The 21,794-nt window shown below is 36.4% G+C and overlaps 1 protein-coding gene across 1 annotated transcript in view; it reads left to right on the plus strand.

Moving 5' to 3' along the window:
• The window catches only part of Sntg1 (syntrophin gamma 1), a 401,178-nt gene that overhangs the window by 182,664 nt on the left and 196,720 nt on the right, over nucleotides 1-21,794 (plus strand). Inside the window, exon 10 of the mRNA XM_052175391.1 lies at nucleotides 4,337-4,466. Coding sequence (XP_052031351.1) covers nucleotides 4,337-4,466 — 130 coding nt within the window. The remainder of the gene's footprint in view (nucleotides 1-4,336; nucleotides 4,467-21,794) is intronic.

Raw genomic sequence — 21,794 nt, forward strand, 5'->3', positions numbered from 1 at the left:
TACACCTCCGGAAGGTTTCTGATGCGTGCTATTTCACAATCTAAGTGTTGAGAATGTACCAGTAGCTCCTTCTAAGTGCTGGGCCTATCCAATTCTTAGCTTCCCGCATGCTGGAAACATTGAGGGACTTAAAGCTCTTCTATAAAGTGTAGTCATTAAAGAACCCCAGCTCCCTTAAAACACTGGAACTATCTGATTTCTCAGCTTCCACAATTCTGGGTACCTCCAGGGTCCCAAGGCAGGCAAAAAATAGACAGACAGAGAGACAGACAGACAGACAGAAAGAAAGTAGATAGAAAGAAATAAAAGGAAAGAAAAAAGAAAGTGTGAGAGAAAGAAGGATAGAGAAAGTAAAAGGTGAACCACAAAATTCTGGGGTAAGCTCTCAAATACTATAAATGTGTAGTCATTTAGAGATTGACCAGTCTAACAAAGAATAAAATTCAAGAAAAAAGAGGCTTTTGTTCACCAGGGTCTCATAATTCCTGAATGTAGTGCATAGGTGCCACAGTTAGGGGTTAATACAGGCAAAGAGCACAAAATTCATCCTGTCCTCCTGCACACAGAAGGCCTTCTCATGCATAACAAGCTTTTGTTGACAGAAACAGAAACAGTGGTGACCTGTAGTTAACCTTATGACTTTTCCCTTGCACGAACCATAGCTTTCTTAATTTTTTTACATGAACAGTTAATTTCATAAATGGACCCTTGACAGCCCTTAACATTTGGAAGTCCATTTCTGCTTTATAGTTCTCTGAAGCAAAGTTCTGTTTAAACTTTGAAACCTAAAGTTGGCCATCAGCAACTATGTTAGCCCTGACATCGCAACTGTTGTGTTATGCCCTTGTCGTCTCTTTTCACCTTCCCTCTGCTGTCCTTGTCCTTTTTCCCCTTTACACTTCTTAGTTATTTGAATGTACTGAGACAGCCATGGACTAAAGTGGAGGAACATTTGAAATGTAAATAAATAAAATAATTAACAAAATAAATAAAAGAAAATAAGCAAATAGAAAAAAATCATTCTGAGATAGTGTGTTGGTCAACTACTAAAGTGTTGACATAGATAATCCACAGCCTAGGGATGAACTAGACGTGTGTGGAATGATTTGTAAACTCTTACTAATGATCCCTTATTGTCACAGGTCAAGCAACCTGTGTTTCCTAAAATATGTCTTGTTTTTGAAGGCTTCTCAGGTTTGTTTTTGGATTTCTGATTTCTGATTTCTGTGTGTGATTTATCCCTTTCTTTGACTTACTCACCATAGTTTTCCTTCTTTGTAGGCTGAGGACCCAGGAACAATTTTTTTGTCTCTCATCAGCCGTTTTTAATTATAAATTTATTGAATGACATCCATTCATGTGTCCCTACTCATCTGTATACCTAAGAATAGTACCAAGTCACCATTTCCCTTATGTTATAGTAGACCTCACCACACTGCTTCTCTGTAGATGACAACAACACAAACACTTGTCATGGATCTCTGCCAGCTTTTCATTGCCTGTAAAGTGCACCTAACCTTCCTCAATTTTATCTGCCTATTCTATACCCAGGTTCCTGCTTAAAAATGTTTTAATCAAGTCACAATAACTGTGTATACTTTAGCTTCTGAAACTCCTGTTTTTAATGCATAAAAATTACTATCATTTCTATCCAAACATCAGAAAGTAAGCATACTTATGACATAGAATCAATTATGAAGAAAAATGAGAATTAATTAGCTTCAATAATTAGAAATATATGTATTTTAATGTGTTACTCAGAATATAAAAACTGTTTTGTATTAATATGCAGTCTGAGTGTATAAAACTAGTCTCTCTTAGGTTTATTCTATCTAGGACTCTATAAGGTATTCCATAGACTTAGGAATTTAACTGAGTGCATTGACTTTACTCAGCTAAAATATCTAGCTGTCATGCACTTATTGTAGCTTTTGAAGAAACGACCATAACAAACACAGAGTGAAAAAATATGCATTGCTCTCAAATTTGTCCTCCTATTCCATAGATAGTTGTGCTTCTGTCTGGACTTTTTTAAAAAATTATTTTCCGTGTATATGAGTGTGTAGCATGTATGTATGTCTGTGTATCACATGGATACTTGGTTCCCTTGTAAGCCAGAAGAGGAACTGTAGTTTACAGATGGTGTGAGCTTCCTTGTGGATGTTGAACCCAGTGTGCGTACAAGAGGAACCTTTGCTTTTAAATGTTGAGCCTTTCCAAACCCCATGTCAGCATACTTCCAGTGTCTTTCTTATTCTTGAGTATTGGAGTGAAAGCTCAAGGGGAGAGAGATGGCTCATCCATTAAAGGATAAACGCACAGCCCAAACTATAAGAATTGAGCTCCATGTGTAGGTGAATTACCAATATATATTTTTCATGAAGCACATTTTTATCATACAACATTTTAAATCACTTTATTTCAAGCAAACATACATTTTTTTTAGCAGTTGCACCAATCACTTTTATTCCTCTTATTCCTGTGATAAAATACTGAACAGAAGCAGCTTAAGGGGGAAGCCTGCTTGGGTTCATGGTTTAAGGGCACACAATCTATCATGGCAAGAGTTTATGGCAAGGAGAATGTGTAATTAGGACATCTTCCACATCTCCACCAGGAGACAAGAAAGGGCCAGAAACAGGACCAAGCTATAAAACTCTAGGTTCACCCACCATGGCCCACTTCCTCCAAGGGTCCAGCTCCTTAAAAGCACCTCAACAACCAGACTGGGGTCACCAGCTGGCCCCAAGTATTCAAACCCATGAACCTGTAAGGGATAGGTCACATTCAAACCATTAACACTGGGTGGAGAACAGGCATGGATTGCCTTGGGTGTGGGTAAGGAGGTAACTTTAAAATGCCCTAAAATCTATGACAATGACAGCTGTGCAGCTATGGATATATTAAAGCCACCAGGGAATTTTTTAAATGGTGAATTATGTGATTGATGTTCCGGTTAAGATGGTAGAGGGGGATAGACTATCTGGTTTCCCATAAGTGGATGTGATCAGAGCTGGATTCACACCTGGGCTCTCTAAGTGGGACTTCTGTGCCCTCTGGTCCTTTCAGCCTTGTTCACTGCTTCCTGCTCTTTAGCTCCCTCCTCCCCTTGCTCCAGGTCCAGTGGAAAATAACATGGCGTCCTGTTGTCAAGGGAGTGGGGGCTGGATTTGATGTTGAGGAGGGAGAGCAGCAAGCCCGCCTTCTGCACTGTACCTTCCGAAGACTTCTTTTCATGGCATCTTTCTCTTTTTATGAAGTCCCAGCATGGTGTGGGTTTCTTTTTAACTGACAAGACCAGAAAAAGCCAGGGCTGGAAAACCATGCACAATCCCGCCACTGCCGTAAAAATACAGTTCTGCATTTTGCCTTTTGCTGCAAACATACATTTTTAACAGAAAAAAAGTAATGAGTGTTTGAATACTTTCCTTTCTCTGGCATGAAGTGTCAGGTGTGATAATTAGTTTCTCTAAAACCATTAACAAATTGAATGCCGAATGCTTTGACTTCCAAAGCTGGCACCAGAGATTTCATTTAGGGATGGATCTAGTCTAGAGAGAAAATAAATGGACAGAGACCTGCACATGACTCTGAGCTAGATGTGTGCTCCCTGGGTTTCCCTTTCTTTCAGGAAATGCATAATGTCTGATATCCACAAATGCCCACTTGTGAATCTGATGGAGCCAGGAAAGGTTTGTGTTTGGAAAGAATATGGGAATGCATGCAGTTTGCATCATATTTCAAATGCCTAGAAGTGTAAATTGTCTATCACTCCATGATTGGTAGACTTAAGCATGAATTGTGGATTTTGTAAAGTGCTGCATATAACCCAACAGAGTAATTCTCCTGGTCAGGGCCTTGGTGACTCTGATTCATGTTGTGGTTTCATGTTTCCTGTCCATTACGCCTATATTCAAACAATGCTTAAGAAATTAACATGAGTTTTACCATGTAGTGCTTAACATTTGTATTTGCAATTTTTACACATTTGACAAATGTGAAGATCAGAGGCAGAATTATAGACTGGGCATGTTTGGCCCAAGGGAAAAGAATGTCCCTTAAGCTGAGTCTGTCCAACAAGACTTTGCTTATCTCAAAGGCTGTCCACATTTAGCTGAATTTAAGAATGTCATCTAATTATTTGTAAATAGATAATATCCTGGTCTTTTTGTTGCTTTACTTTAGAATGGATGTATTTATAAAGGAGATAATCAGATTTGAATCTGGAAGCTGATTGCTCTATTGTGTTAAGGCAGGACTCTTCTACAGGTTGTGGACCAAGCTATAAACAGCTAATTAACAGTGATTCATCTGTTCTGTTCTGATGCACTCTTAGGCAGAACGCTTTTCAAGTTGTTGCTGTGGATGGAGTCTGCAGTGGAATTCTTCAGTGCCTCTCTGCTGAAGACTGCATGGATTGGCTCCAAGCAATAGCAGCTAACATTTCAAATCTCACAAAGCACAATGTAAGTACTGATTCAAGGAATAACTCTCTAACCAGAAGGTCTTTCATAATTTGTAGGTTTATTCAGTGGCATTTAACTTTGCTTCATCTGCTTAGTGCCATTCCAAGAATGAGTTTCCTTATACTTCCTGGGAAATCTGTTCTGAAACACAAGAGAAAAGTCACCTTAGCCTGAATATCCTGGCAGAACTGACCTTCAAGAAAACACTCATAGGTTTCTTTTGTCCACTGCCAAAAGCAACTGCTTTAAATAAACATGATACAGAATTTTGCATGGAAATGGTATGTTTAACTAAGAGCACCCTCAGCAAGCAAACTGGTAAATGTCAAAGAAATGATTTTGATTTGTTTTCAGTGACCCTAGAACTGTGGCTGAGAGAATGTGGATGAAAAGATCCAGGCAAAAGGTGATAAAATAGAGACTGAAAGGTTTCCTGTGGTGCTCTGTTGGCACAAGTTAGTACCTCTAGTTAGTACCTCCTGGCACGCAAGAACCTGTGCAGAACAACAAGATCTCCTTCACCCGAAAAAGCTTCTCTCCTGACCTGTGTTTCTCACACCCTTCCTTCTTCTCCTTCATTCCCTGTGTGGTTTTGTGGTCATCAGGTCTTTGCTTCCATTACATTGTAATCATTTATGTTTTCTTCATATCCCAGAAAGATAGTCTAACAAAGTTTGAAAATCATAAACCAGGAAGAAGTACAAAGCTTAGGCTACAAAATGCTTTGGGGGCAAACACAAGGACCTCTGTTTTTACCCAGAACACATGAGAAAGATCATAGTATCCTATATTTTTAGGGGGACAGAAACAATCAAATCACTGGAACTTAGTAGCTAGTGTGCATAAAGCATTTGGCAAGCATCAGACAAGTGGATGCAAAGAACTGATGAATAACAGCTGAAGTTGCTCTAGAGCATCTATCCACGAGCATTTACACCTACACATAAATAGAAGTGTTTACAGAGGTAAATATTTCTACCACCCAGTAGTGCCATGTTCTTTAATATTGATAGCTTTTGTTATTCGATATATTTTTTTATTTACATTTCAAATGATTTCCCCTTTTCTAGCCCCCCAGTCCCCGAAAGTCCCATAAGCCCCCTTCTCTCCCCCTGTCCTCCCACCCAACACTTTCCACTTCCTCGTTCTGGTTTTGCTGAATACTGCTTCACTGAGTCTTTCCAGAACAAGGGGCCACTCCTCCTTTCTTCTTGTACTTCATTTAATGTGTGAATTATGTTTTGGGTATTCCAGTTTTCTAGGTTAATATCCACTTATTAGTGAGTGCATACCATGATTCACCTTTTGAGTCTGGGTTACCTCACTTAGTATGATGTTCTCTAGCTCCATCCATTTGCCTAAGAATTTCATGAATTCATTGTTTCAAATGGCTGAATAGTACTCCATTGTGTAGATATACCACATTTTTTGCATCCACTCTTCTGTTGAGGGATACCTGGTTCTTTCCAGCCTCTGGCAATTATAAATAGGGTTGCTATGAACATAGTAGAGCATGTATGCTTATTACATGGTGGGGAATCCTCTGGGTATATGCCCAGGAGTGGTATAGCAGGATCTTCTGGAAGTGAGGTGCCCAGTTTTCAGAGGAACCGCCAGACTGATTTCCAGAGTGGTTGTACCAATTTGCAACCCCACCAGCAGTGGAGGAGTGTTCCTCTTTCTCCACACCCTCTCCAACACCTGCTGTCTCCTGAATTTTTAATCTTAGCCATTCTGACTGGTGTAAGGTGAAATCTCAGGGTTGTTTTGATTTGCATTTCCCTAATGACTAATGAAGTTGAGCATTTTTTAAGATGCTTCTCTGCCATCCAAAGTTCTTCAGGTGAGAAATCTTTGTTTAACTCTGTACCCCATTTTTTTTAATAGGGTTGTTTGGTTTTCTGGAGTCTAACTTCTTGAGTTCTTTATATATATTGGATATTAGCCCTCTATCTGATGTAGGATTGGTGAAGATCTTTTCCAAATTTGTTGGTTGCCAATTTGTCCTCTTAATGGTGTCCTTTGCCTTACAGAAACTTTGTAATTTTATGAGGTCCCATTTGTCAATTCTTTCTCTTAGAGCATACGCTATTGGTGTTCTGTTCAGAAACTTTCTCCCTGTACCGATGTCCTCAAGGGTCTTCCCCAGTTTCTTTTCTATTAGCTTCAGAGTGTCTGGCTTTATGTGGAGGTCCTTGATCCATTTGGATTTGAGCTTAGTGCAAGGAGACAAGGATGGATCAATTCGCATTCTTCTGCATGCTGACCTCCAGTTGAACCAGCACCATTTGTTGAAAAGGCTATCTTTTTTCCATTGGATGTTTTCAGCCTCTTTGTCGAGGATCAAGTAGCCGTAGGTGTGTGGGTTCATTTCTGGATCTTCAATCCTGTTCCATTGATCCTCCTGTCTGTCACTGTACCAATACCATGCAGTTTTTAACACTATTGCTCTGTAGTATTGCTTGAGGTCAGGGATACTGATTCCCCCAGACTTTCTTTTGTTGCTGAGATTAGTTTTAGCTATCCTGGGTTTTTTGTTGTTCCAGATGAATTTGATAATTGCTCTTTCTAACTCTGTGAAGAATTGAGTTGGGATTTTGATGGGCATTGCATTGAATCTGTAGATTGCTTTTGGCAAAATGGCCATTTTAACTATACTGATTCTACCGATCCATGAGCATGGGAGGTTTTTCCCATTTTTTGAGGTCTTCTTCCATTTCCTTCTTCAGAGTCTTGGAGTTCTTTTCATACAGATCTTTCACATGTTTGGTAAGAGTCACCCCAAGATACTTTATACTGTTTGTGGCTATTGTGAAGGGGGTCATTTCCCTAATTTCTTTCTCAGCCTGCTTATCCTTTGAGTATAGGAAGGCAACTGATTTGCTTGAGTTGATTTTATACCCTGCCACTTTGCTGAAGTTGTTTATCAGCTGTAGGAGTTCTCTAGTGGAGTTTTTTGGGTCACTTGGGTGACTTATCATGTCATCTGCAAATAATGATAGTTTGACTTCTTCCTTTCCAATTTGTATCCATTTGACCTCCTTATGCTGTCGAATTGCTCGAGCTAGTTCTTTGAGAAAATCAACAAGATAGATAAACCCTTAGCCAGACTGACCAAAGGGCACAGAGAAAGTATCCAAATTAACAAACTTAGAAATGAAAAAGGAGATATAACAATGGAAACTGAGGAAATCCAAAAAATCATCAGATCCTACTACAAAAGTCTATACTCAGCACAACTGGAGAATCTGGAGGAAATGGACAATTTCCTTGACAGATAGCAAATACAAAAATTAAATCAGGACCAAATAGATCATCTAAACATTCCCATAATGCCTAGAGAAATAGAAGGAGTCATAGAATGTCTTCCAACCAAAAAAAGCACAGGATCAGATGGTTTCAGTGCAGAATTCTATCAGACCTTCAAAGAAGAGTTAACACCAATACTCTTCAAACTATTCCACAAAATAGAAACAGAAGGAACACTACCCAATTCCTTCTACGAAGCCACAATTACGCTGATACCAAAACCACACAAAGATCCAACAAAGAAAGAGAACTTCAGACCAATTTCCCTTATGAACATCGATGCAAAAATACTCAATAAAATTCTTGCCAACCGAATCCAAGAACACATCAAAACGATCATCCACCATGATCAAGTAGGCTTTATCCTGGGAATGCAGGGTTGGTTCAATATACGGAAATCCATCAATGCAATCCACTACATAAACAAACTCAAAGAAAAAAAACCACATGGTCATTTCATTGGATGCTGAAAAAGCATTTGACAAAATTCAGCATCCTTTCATGGTTAAAGTCTTGGAAAGAACAGGAATTCAAGGCCCATACCTAAACATAGTAAAAGCAATATACAGCAAACCGGTAGCCAGCATCATACTAAATGGAGAGAAACTTGAAGCAATCCCACTAAAATCCGGGACTAGACATGGCTGCCCCCTTCCTCCTTATCTTTTCAATAATATTGATAGTTTCATAATAGATTCTTCCATTTTTGCAACTATACACATTTATCTACACTTGTACATTAACATACAAATATTTACATAGACACACAAACCCACTAGTGTCACATTGTTTAATGTTTGTAGTAGTAGATCATTCCTTGTTGCATCTTTACTTATGTAAGAATACACCTGCACATTTATACAGGCACACCCCCACTAGTGTCATATTGTTTAATGTTGATAGTATTATAATAGATCATTGCATTTTTGCATTTATGCACATGTATCTACACTTGCACATGAGCCCCACACATTTACACACACATACACACATATACTAGTGTCATGTTTAATGTTGTTAGTATAATATAGATCATTCCATTTTTTGAAAAAAATACTTGTGGTCACCCATTCTTTTGCTTCTGTTTCTTCCCATGCCTTCAGTTGTTTCAAAATATTTGTGAAATTATTGATGAAAATCAGAAGTTTGAATTCAGGAGATAGGTAAAAGGTGCAAATCTTACTAGAAGTTTTGAAGTCACAACTCTTTCTTAAAGCTGAAGCTCCTTTCAGCTAGAGTAACTGCAGATTTTGCTTTTGGCCCCAGAAAGATCTTAGTAAATATATTATATCTTTCTTCAAACTAAGACAGGCCAAACTGTTCTAGCCAATTGTCTTGTATTTGTATTGCTTTTTAAATATTCTGGGGTGAGACTATTCACAAAACTGAATTACACTGTTGTGCTAATGCACACAGAGGAAGATTATGATTTGCCTGAACAAACACAAGTAGACTTAGTACCCTTAACCTGACCAAGCCACATGGCTTGAGCAAAAGTTAAGTTTTCCTGCCAAACTTTGCTAAGTTGGTGGTGTTATGTTAAAGCTGAGGTACAAAGATTGTAATTTTATCTCTCTTGTGTTTCTGTGCCAATACCTTATGAAATTTTAGCTTTATGTTTCTTGGCAGCAGTCATAAAGATACCTTACTCATAAACCCTAGTTCTGTATGCATGAGAAACACTTCTTTTTAAAAAAAATGAGTATAATGCTAAGATTTAAATAATTTCTTTCTTCATAGCCAGATTCAAATTGTCCTAAAGAAGTTCTTAGAAAATCTGGTCCTTGCATGAAATGTTTAGATAAAGGAATGTGAGCCAATTGAGAGCACTTGTAAACCTAGTACTGTGATAAAGAGAAAGAGAAGGTGCAGAAGTTCTCGTAGAAAACACCTACCAGCTCCATGGCACAATTTCCACCTTGACAAGTGCTCACCATGAAATGTAGAAAAGAGGCACTGTCTCTGAACTCTTGGTGTTACTTTCCTTTCTGTAGTTGTGGTGAAGTTTTCTGACTACAAAAAACTTCAGAATTTATTTGATTTATACTCCATAGTCTATCGTGACAGAAGTCAGAATAGGAAGTCAAAGAGGATCTTGACCAAGAAACCACAGAGAAAACCCACTGACACTTAGATGGCTCAGGCTCTTGTTTAGTTACCTTCTCATAAAGTCTAGGGCCATCTGTCCACGGAATTGCAACTCCCATAGTGAGCCTGGCTATTCTATATTGACTTATTTTCAACTAAATCCCCAACAGATATGCCCACAGACCAGTCTGGTCTTGGAAACATCTCAGTTGAAATTTTCTTCTTAGGTGACTCAGCTATATCAAGGTGATATTTACTTGGTCATCTTATTTAATCTGCTAGAAGACTCCCATGCTTGCTCTGTCAGTACTGTAATATAATTTATCTATGTTATATGTATATATATATATATATATATATATATGCATTTCATTTTTCTTGTTAGCTCTCATTAACAAATATTTATGATTATAGCATAAGTTGACATTTATATAGTACTACATCAATGTTGAATTATAAAAGTACAAAAGAAGAAATTCACATTTACCTCACAGAAGCTAATCCATGCCAGTTAGATATTAATTCAAGCTCTCTTATTTTTTCTTATTCTAAGGAAGTTCTAGAAATGAAACCTTGTATAAATATTTAAAACTGGTCATTTTTTCCTATTATTTAACTTGTAATTTTCAGAATAGTGAGGTAATGTGGCTGCTAATAAGTGATAAACATGATTGCATGTCTCTAAAATATATTAAAAGTGGAAATTAATATGTAAAAATTCTACACAACTTATTGTTAAATATAACAAATTGAAAAATATTAAAGTATATGAGAAATTGTAGCTTGTACCTATCACACTTGAAACGATATAAGTCATTTGTGCTTATGTGCATATAATGATTACATCTGAAAAAATATACCTTAGATCAGCATTAGTCAGAAAACAAAAAGTGTATCCTGTTAATTCTGGATATACTTCACCAAGAAGATATAGTAACTTTATATCTGTAAGGTTTGGCATTGTGGTATCAATTTTCCAAATGACAAAAGACTACTGTACATAAATTTACTGATAGCTCTATTAAAAACTATAATGGTGGATCTCAGTGCACCACTGTCATCTTTAGATAGGTTATCTAAGCTAAAGTTCCAAAGACAAATTTCAGAGTTAAATTATGCCATACATCAAATGCAATTAACACAAATTTGCAGGATACGATTAAATATTCTTGGAATACATATTACTTCAAAAGCACATGGAACTTTTCATAAAATATTACATTTGAAGCAAGTCTTCAGAACTTCAGAAAAATGAAGTACTTTCTTATGTCTATGTCCTAGTGCAATAAGCAAGAAATCAATGAGAAAGAAGTCACAAAGTATGTGGAATTTCTTAGAGTCTGAAAATGCACTCTTGAGTAACCAGTAGACTAGTGAAAAGAAGAACAATTAAAATAAAAAATGTGAAATTAAAAATTAAATAGGATCAGAGGCCTCAAAGAGGATAGGAACTCCACAGGAAGACCAACAGAGTCAACTAACATGGACCTATGGGAACTCTCACAGACTGAGCCACCAACAAAAGATCATACATGGGCTGGACTGAAGTCCCCAGAACATATGTAGCAGATGCACACCTCCGTTTTTATGGTCCGTCAGCATCTGAAGCAAGGGCTGTCCCTAAATCTGGTGCTTGTCTGTGGAATCTGCTCCACTTACGGAACTGCCTTGGAGAAGATGTACTAGCTAGCCCTTCAGAGACTTGATGTGCCAGAGTGGAGGGATGCCCAGAGGAACCCCACCCTCTCAGGGGGGAAGGGAAGGGAGAATGATTATGTGAGATGGGAAACCAGAAAGAGGGCAGTTTTCAGGATATAAAAAATGAATTAATAAATAAATTAAAGAAAAATAGCATCTTTTTAGAACATTTGGGATCTGTGAAGCTGCTTTATACACAGCATTTACATGTGTGTGCATCAGAAAAAATGATAGGTTTCAGGTAAAAAATAATGTGTATCAATAAATACAAAGAAATAAAACTTAAAATAACAGATGGTCAGAAAAATAGACAAAAATATCATAAGAGAAATTAATGAATGGAATGAAAAGTATTGGTGGAATTGATGAAATGAAGAACTGATTCATTGTGACATAATCAAGATTTATAAACCAAGGTAATAAAAAGAAAGTGAAAATACATATTAAAAATTTTAGATGAAAAAAACCCAAACAAACAGATGTTACAACAGACTCTAACACAATTCAGAGAATTGTAAGGAAATACTTTGAAAACATATTTTTAAAAACTATAATATAAAGAAATATAGGAAATTAATAGAGAAATATTACCACATATCATTACAGGCAAATTACACAGATATATAGCCAGCAACAAAGAATTTCACATACAGACCATGACCAGATAGATTCACTGCTGAATTACAACTCTCAAATGATTCTGTATAATTAAAAGGGACAAAAAGGAATATGGTCAAATTCACTTCATGAACTCATTATTACAATGATTATGATATGGTAAGGCAAAAAGAAAAAAAGAAATCAAAATGAATATTCTAATGCAATGCCCTATTGAACATAGAAGCTAAAAAATCTCAATGAAATACTTATAATCCAATTTAGCAAATTAAGATCATGTGCTATGATCAAGACAGTTCATTCTAGGAGTACAAACACATTTTAGCATGTATGGATCAATTAATGATATAGAACATCAATAGAGTTAAGAAGATAAAAATCAATAATTAACCCTGCATTTTAGAGAGAGCAATGACATATGTGAAAAGCATTGGGGATGGAGGGAGAATGGAAAATATCATAGAATTATACTTAAATTTTAAAATAAAAATTACATATAAAAAAGAAAAATTCCATGCTATCTCAGTATATGTGGAAAGTCCTTCCAAGAGTTTAACACACCTTCATAATTAAATCCTAAAGACACTAGATATCGGAATTATATACCTCAACAGTGAAAAGCCAGTATACAACAAACCACCACTGACCTAATAGTAAATATAAGGTAAGAGCTTAACCTCTAACATCAGTGATGAGATAAGGCTGCCACTGCATTCTTAACTCAGTATGATGCTTAGAGTTATAAACAGAAAAATAAAATTAGAGAAAGAAAGACAACACATATCAGGAAGGATGAAATCAAATTCATTCACATGTGGATCTTGCCCTTAACAAATCCTACTATAAAATATCTAGAAATCATAAAAAGTAAAAGGAGGCAATACCAATACACAAAAAAGTAGAAGGAGACAATACAATACACAGATCTCAGAATTAATTGCTTTGTTGTAAAAATAATCAGAAAAAATAGTCTTACTAACAATAGTTTCAAAAACAGGAGTACCTAGGGATAACCCAGAAGAAAGATTTCTACGATACTATCTCTCAAGTTCAAGGGAAACACTGAAGATTTCAATAGTATATGAAAAAAAATCCCAATGATTATGGATTATAAAAATTAATATTGTCAAAATATTTGAAAATTCAATCAATATGATGAATACAGTCCCCATGAATCCATAGCATTCCTTAGATAACTAGAAATAATACATTTTTTTTTGCAATCTATATATGGAAGCATAATATGCCCTCAATTGACAACACAGCTTAGGTAAAAGAGCAATGAGGCATTATCCCTAAACTCAACTTATACTACTATTACTACTACTAATAAAACCAGTAAGTTGCTCAAGCAAACAGACAGGAAGACCTGATTGCATAAAGAACCCAGAGATAAACGTGGACAGATACAACTAGTTAAAAACTGACAATGCTGACAAAACACACAATGGGAAAGAGAGGAGCTCTTTAATAGATGTCAAAAACTGGAGATCCAATTGCAGAAATATGAAATTAATCTTTGACCTACACAAAAATGCATTCAATGTGAACCAAAACCTATAATATAAACTGGAAACTTTATCACATTGGAGGAAAACACAAGAGGAAAACCTTGAATATATAATCATATAGAAGGACTTTCTTAAATGCATTCCAATAAAATAAGAAATAATCCCAAGATTTTTTGGATTCATGTGAATCAAGCAAATAGTCACCCGCAGGATGAGCAATAGACAGAACAATCGTGTATGTCAAGAGACAAGCATTAAAATGTATAACAAACTCAACACACACACACACACACACACACACACACACACACACAACTACCACCACCACCACCACCACCATCACCAATAAATTGTCCAATCAATAAGTGGATAAAAATGCTGAACATAAAGTTTTCACAGGAAGCAATGAAAATGGCCTATAAATACTTTTTAATGTTTTTAACATACTCAGGTGATTACAATCAAAATATTCTGAGGTTCCAACTTACTCCAGGCAGTATGATTTTTGTCAAGAAAACAAAGAAGCTGGGTATGGTGGCATACACCAGTAGAATGTGTGGAAGAGGAGAGGCAGAGTATTAAGTTCAAGACTGGCCAGGGCTAAAAGTTGGGCACTCTGTGGTACTATGTGTCATTAATCCTAGAACACAGAAGCAAGAGACAGGTAGATCTCTGTTGAGTTCAAAGTCACACAGTAACTTGAGACCAGCTAGGATTACATAGTGAGACCATGTAACCCAAGGAGAAAGACATAGGAAAGTGAGAGAGAAAGAAATGTGTGTGTGTGTGTGTGTGTGTATGTGTGTGTGTGTGTGTGTGAGAGAGAGAGAGAGAGAGAGAGAGAGAGAGAGAGAGAGAGAGAGGGGAGAGTGGAGAGAGAAGAGTGACAGAGAGAGGAGAGACAGAGAGATACAGAAAGAGATAGAGACAGAGAGACACAGAGATGAGGGCAGACAACCAAGAAGGATGTAATGAGCTAAGTGAAGTGCAAGATGCTATATTTTATACACATAGAAACCTCATGACTAAGCACATTTTTCATTGACCACAAAGGAAATAATTGTTTCATGCCAAACAGAGGGTCAGGTAAAATAATGACTTCCTGAAGCCATCTGTGCTAATCTTCAAATCTTATGACTATATTCCTTCCTGTGACAAATGAGGTGAAGTTTATAGTTTTGCTTCTCATTGTCATGTAGCTGAATATATGTTATTATATGGAGATTAACATAGATTATCCAATGGATTAAAATGTGGTCACTAGCCCTTCCAAAGCCTTATAAGATTGATGTGAAGATTTGGTATTATAAAAAGGGCTAGCTACAAACTGCTGTGTTGCAGGACGTGAGATTGGCTGTGGACAAAACAGGTCCAATAGATGCGAACAAAAACCTGCTATGTGCTGCCACTGATAAATGTAGTTATACTGACAACATTGTTTTTCCCCTGTGTGACCTACTTGGAACTGAAGACCTACAGAACTGTAAAATGACAGACCTGTCTTCTGTTTGTGAATTTAATAATGTGTGAAGCTTGTAGCTCTTTTTCTAGCACAATTTCTATACCTCTCAGCTGGGATTCATATGTGACCAACATACAACTTAACAAACAGCAATAGACCCTTCAGCATCTCCACACTAGGCAATGCTTTTATATACCCAGTTGAAATCCTTTGGAAAGACATGTTAACTTTTTCTTTGACTTAGTATCAACTTGGCAGTTACACAGATATATACAGGTAAATAGTACATATTGCAATCTGATTCCTTACAATAAACCATCACTGACAGATCCCTACCTCTATTGCCAAGCCATTACATACTTCTTTCTCCTGTTTCCTGTCTCTGAACATAGAAACTCTTCATAATGAATAAAGTATAGACCATATACTTATGTTTTATTATTCTCATCAATTCAAATATCTTATTTTATTTTTATTGAGAATTTCATACAAATACTGAATCTTCATCATTTCCCCTCCCTTCTCTTTTCTACTCCTCTCATATCTTTCCATACAATTCCTTATTATTTCCACTTATTTGTTTATTACTTTTACATATACATAGACAAAGATGTATGAATATGACCTGTTGAATCCATTTAGTTTGTCATATATATATAAATATATAAATATATATATATATATATATATGCATTTAATACTGACCACTTGAGATTGGATAACCTATCAGGGAACTCATCCCTGGAGAAGACTGTCTCTGTGTGAATGGCTGTTAATTACCGATAGCTCTTCATCTAGGTGTGAGTCCTTATGAGATCTCTCCATGTTCTTATATTTTTATGAATATGTGATTGTCTTGGTTAGGGTTTCACTGCTGTGAACAGACACCATGACCAAGGCAACTCTTATAATGGACAACATTTAATTGGGGATGGCTTACAGGTTCAGAGGTTCAGTCCAGTATTATCAAGGTGGGAGCAGGGCAGCATCTAGGCATGCCTGGTGCAGGCAGAGCTAAGAGTTCCACATCTTCATCTGAAGGCTGCTAGTGGAAGACTGACTTCTAGGTAGTTAGGACTAGTAAGCCCATGGCCGCAGTGACACAACTACTCCAACAAGGCCATACTTCCAAATAGAGTCACTCGTTGGGCCAAGCATATATAAACCATCACAGTGATGTTGGTATAATATTAAATATCAAGAGCTCCCAAAGACATTACCTTTTATTGCAATTAATTTAAGCTCATGCTTTAAATTTTTAGGTTTAACTATATATCTCATATTGAAGCCAATTTGTGAATTAAAAAACCTGGGGGTTCTACACATACTTATACAAGTTGAACAGTCAATGAGGCAGATAAAGTCTACCAGAAGTCCATGTTTTAAGACTGAAACAGCACTGCCCTTGCCTATCTTATTAAGATTTAATGATATTTAAATAAGGGACTTTATATAAGTGAAAAATATCATATTTGTCAGGTATTACTTTTAAAAGTCAGTTATTTGTTAACATTTAAAAGAATCTAATATTTGTCTCTCATCTTGAGAAGAATTTTGTACAACAGAGAATTCAAAAATATTTTTAATATATATAATGTACATTTACAGATATTGAAATATATATATATACATTTTATTGGATATTTTCTTTATACTTCAAATGTTGTCACCTCTCCTGGTTTCACATCTGAAATCCCCTATCCCATCCCCCCACCCTGCTCACCAACCTAACCACTCCTGCTTCCTTGCCCTGGCATCCCCCTATAATGGGGCATTGAGCCTTCTCAGGACCAAGGTCCTCTCTTTTCTTTGATGTCCAACAAGATAATACTCTGCTACATATGCAGCTGGAGCCATGGGTCCCTCCATGTATAATCTTTGGCTGGTGGTTTAGTTCCTGGGATCTTTGGAGTTAATGGTTAGTTCATATTGTTTTTCCTTCTATGAGGCTTCAAGCTCCTTCAGTTCATTTGGTCCTTTCTCTAGCTCCTCCACTGGGGAGCTTGTTCTCAGTCCAATAGTTGGCTGAGAACATCTACCTCTGTATTTGTCAGGTACTTGCAGAGCATCTCAGGAAATAGCTACATCAGGCTCCTGTCAGCAAGCACTTGTTGGCATCCACAATAGTGTCTGGATTTGATGACTGTATATGGGATGGATCCCCAGGTGGGGCAGTCTCTGAATGGTCTTTCTTTCAGTCTCTGCTCTACACTTTTTCTCTCTATCTCCTCCCATGGGTATTTTGTTCCCCCTTCTAAAAAGGACCAAAGTATCCACAATTTGGTCTTCCTTCTTCTTGAGCTTCATTTGGTCTGAGAATTGTATCTTGGGTGTCTTCTGGCAGAATCAGCATCAAGGTCCTCAACTGTACTACAGAGCAATAGTGATAAAAACTGCATAAAATTGGTATAGTGACAAGCAGGTAGATCAATGGAATAGAATTTAAGACTCAGAAATGAACCCACATACATGCAGTTACTTGGTCTTTAACAAAGGAGCTATAAGCAACCAGTGGAAAAAGTTAGCCTTTTCAATAAGTGATGCTGTTTCAACTGGAAGTTAACATGCAGAAGAATACAGATCAATCCATTGTTATCCCCTTGTACAAAGCTCAAGTAGAAGTGGATCAAGGACCTCGACATAAAGCCAAATACACTGAAACTAATAGAAAAGAAAGTGGGTAAGAGCCTGGAGCACATGGGCACAGGGGGAAATTTCTAGAGCACAAATAGCTTATGCTCTAAGATCAAGAAGGATACATGTTCTACTATGTTCACAGCAGCCCTATTTATAATTGCCAGATGCTGGAAATAACCCAGGTATCCCTCAACAGAAGAGTGGATGCAAAAAATGTGGTATATCTACACAATGGAGTACTATTCAGCCATTAGAAACAATGAATTCATGAAATTCTTAGGCAAATGGATGGAGCTAGAGAACATCATACTAAGTGAGGTAACCCAGACTCAAAGGTGAATCATGGTATGCACTCACTAATAAGTGGATATTAACCTAGAAAACTGGAATGCCCAAAACATAATCCACACATCAAATGAGGTACAAGAAGAAAGGAGGAGTGGCCCCTGGTTCTGGAAAGACTCAGTGAAACAGTATTCGGCAAAACCAGAACGGGGAAGTGGGAAGGGGTGGGTGGGAGGACAGGGGAAGAGAAGGGGGCTTACGGGACTTTCGGGGAGTGGGGGGGCTAGAAAAGGGAAATCATTTGAAATGTAAATAAATTATATCGAATTAAAAAAAAGAAAAAAAAAAGAACTGACATTTGGAACCTCATAAAATTGCAAAACTTCTGTAAGGCAAAGGACACTCTCGAAAGGACAAAACAGCAACCAACAAATTGGGAAAAGATCTTTACCAACCCTACATCCGACAGAGGCCTAATATCCAATATATACAAAGAACTCAAGAAGTTAGACTCCAGAGAGCCAAATAACCCTATTAAAAATGGGGTACAGAGCTAAACAGGCTCTAAAGCACCTAAAGAAATGTTTAGCATCCTTAGTGTCTTTATGATTTTTTATTTATATATTTATGCATTCATGCTCTTTCTAGGGACCTACCACATGAATTTAAGTGCTAGAAGGTAATATTGAGGAAAAATGGGTCATGTCTGCTGTTGTAGTAAAAGAAGCCAAATGAAGAAGGATGAATTAAAACAATTAAGTACATAAATGAGGTTGAATTTTCTGTTTCATGGGAGTGAGGGAGTATGATATCCTGCACGTAGCTAGAAGACATGCCTGTGGGTGTGGATTACATGATCAGTGATAAGATCAGAGCAAGAGCAACAGTATGTATCATACTGTAGATACATATGTATCTATGTGGAAAGACAGGTAATGGGTTCTGTTATAAAAGTAAATACCAGGAAATGCAGACATTTTCACTAGTATGGGCTGAAGTGAAAACATTCACATTCTCACAAGCATTTCAGAAATGCTTTTCTTAAGACTATGTCATTATTTAAATTGCATATTGTTACTAGATCTATGCCAATAGAATGTTAAGAGCAAAAACCTAGCAGGCCTGGCTTCTACACAAATAACTGCTATCCTTAAAGGTATTAGCACCAAGTTACTGAATACTTGGTTTTGAGTGTGGAAAGATAATATGTAGAAATATCACCTACATTCTAGGAAAGTGGATTGTAGGCTGAACCTCACAGCTGGACTCAATAATACACCTTCAGGTTACTTAAGTCCATGACTGCTCTCCTACTGTGTGTGCAGCCTATTTGTTTAACCTACCTTTAAGAGAACAATATAGCAATCAAACTTAATTGCCTGGCATTCTCTGTGTAATTAGCTTTTACAACCCAAGCTATAGTATTAAGTAATGTACTCTTCCAAGCTGCAGCTCAAAAGACAATGTTTGTATGTATAAACTCAAAACAATGTAGTCATTTGGTGAAAGCAGCAATAGGCTGAAAAGCAAATTTATATAATAAATATAAACTATCAATTATGGAAGCACCAGTTGGCTATTACACAAGAACATTTGCTTGTTTTTTTTCTGGGTCAGTTGGAGTCAGTGAGTTTAACAATCCTTTGTAAAATTTTATTAGAGATTTCTATAAAGATTCCTTCATCATATAAAGGTTTCTGTACTGTTCAGTATATACAGAGTGAAAAAGCTTTGTAAAGGACAGACACAAGGGCAGCCATCTTCCACGTGGCATTCAGACTCATAACAAAGGTTATAGAAAGGATGTACCATCAGAGATGCAGGGAGAGAGAAGTAGAGATTTAAACCTGGGCCTGCTCTGTGTAAAATTACTCCAAGGCATAGTACTTATAATTTATTTTCCCTAATATAAGATTATTACTGATTCATTTTGTTTACTGTAAGGTTATTGCTAATACATTCAAGTAAATATGAGGTAAGCATATTGTTATTAATAGAATATTACAAACACACTATGAAGAGATCGTATTTTAGAAAAACAGCACAACACTATCAAAAACTGGTCTCATAATCCTTTACAATGTGAGTCACATGTGCTCATTGAAACTACACATGCGTACACTTGAATTCTGGGAGAAAAACAAGTATTAGTCATACATCACGGTACAAGTCTGCAGTTTCTGTGATTGCAGTTGGAAGTGGATAATAATCACTACAGCAATACACTTTCAAGTTTATCAGGACTGGAATCAGCATAACTTCAAAGCACCCTTTATCCACCAAAGTGAACTACTCCTATCTTTTCCAAAGTATTTTTATGCTGAAAAAAGCATGAGATTTGGTATCATTAAATTTGGCTAGAATACAACTTCTCAATATTTATGTGAATCTGAAATCCCTTCTCATAAGTAGGATGAAGTAATTATAAGTTATAGTAATTATTTAATTTACACAAGCTCTTTAAATTTTGTCTTTTATATGACACCAACATTTTTAGATACCCTTTTGAGGTGCCTTCTGAACTAAACTAAACTAAACTAAACTAAACTAAACTAAACTAAACCAATTTCACAAGTCATTAGTGAGTGATGGTTTCTGTCACATAGAGAGTTATATGCTTACATAGCTTTGGGATAATCATTTTATTAATTAATTGCTGAAATTCTGAAAGGTAGTTATTTGAGTATCTGTACCTTAAGGAAAATTTATTTTACCCTCAGTAAAATAAATTTTAAGTAGTGACTAAGTTATCAAGAAGTTGCAGGTCTGCATCCAAGTTCATTCCTATGAAGTTTTACCGAGGAAATGGATAACATTTAGACCCATCCTGAGATAATATCCCCACTCAGGTCTTTCAATTTCATAATTGTGAAATTGTCATTTCAAAGTGTTTTGAGAAAATCATCTGTTTCATTATAAATTCAAACATAAGAACCCCATAGTTCAATTTATCGTAATAAAATGTTTCACCTTAAACTGTACAAAATATGTATGTACACATATATATGTAAACTTAGGAACATACATATTGTATATACTGTGTATACAATATGATCTGTATTTAAAGTAAGAGAAATCTTATATATTGATTAAGAAGACAAAAGGGTTTTTTTTTTAAATTCTTTTTGTCTGACAACACTTCTGAACAACAGTAGCTGCTGACTCTCTCAGTGATTCTGGGAATTTCTTCAAGAGCTCCTCTTATATTGATAGTGAATTTTCCCACTCTATTTATTTTGCTACATCAGATCATGTGGCAGGTAGCCTACAGTTCGTAAAATCAGTACTTGAGTTTTCAGAATAAAAGAAAAAATAGATAAGTGAAGCCAAGCATATCTGTTTCCATTTCATCAAGGAAAAATAAAAATTTCCCAAAACGTAATTCAAGTTATCGAGAGTATGAGTATGAAAATCTGTGGAGATTTAGGAAAGGAGCTGGTATCTATGTCCTAGCACTTATGGTGGGACAAATAAGCTGACAAAGGTTTCTGAACAGTGATTGAAAAGTGAATTAATAACCACTGCCATGTTCAATATAGTAAAAATGTGATTGCTGAAAAAAGCCATGGATTCTGAAAGGTAGTTATTTGAATATCTAGACTTTAAGGAAAATTTATTTTACCCTCAGTAAAATAAATTTTAAGTAATGACTAAGTTATCAAGAAGTTGCAGGTCTGCATCTGAGTTCATTCCTATGAAGCTGACTCTCTCAGTGATTCT

Source organism: Apodemus sylvaticus, chromosome 3 (genome assembly GCF_947179515.1).
Source record: "Apodemus sylvaticus chromosome 3, mApoSyl1.1, whole genome shotgun sequence".
Classification (NCBI taxonomy): domain Eukaryota; kingdom Metazoa; phylum Chordata; class Mammalia; order Rodentia; family Muridae; genus Apodemus; species Apodemus sylvaticus.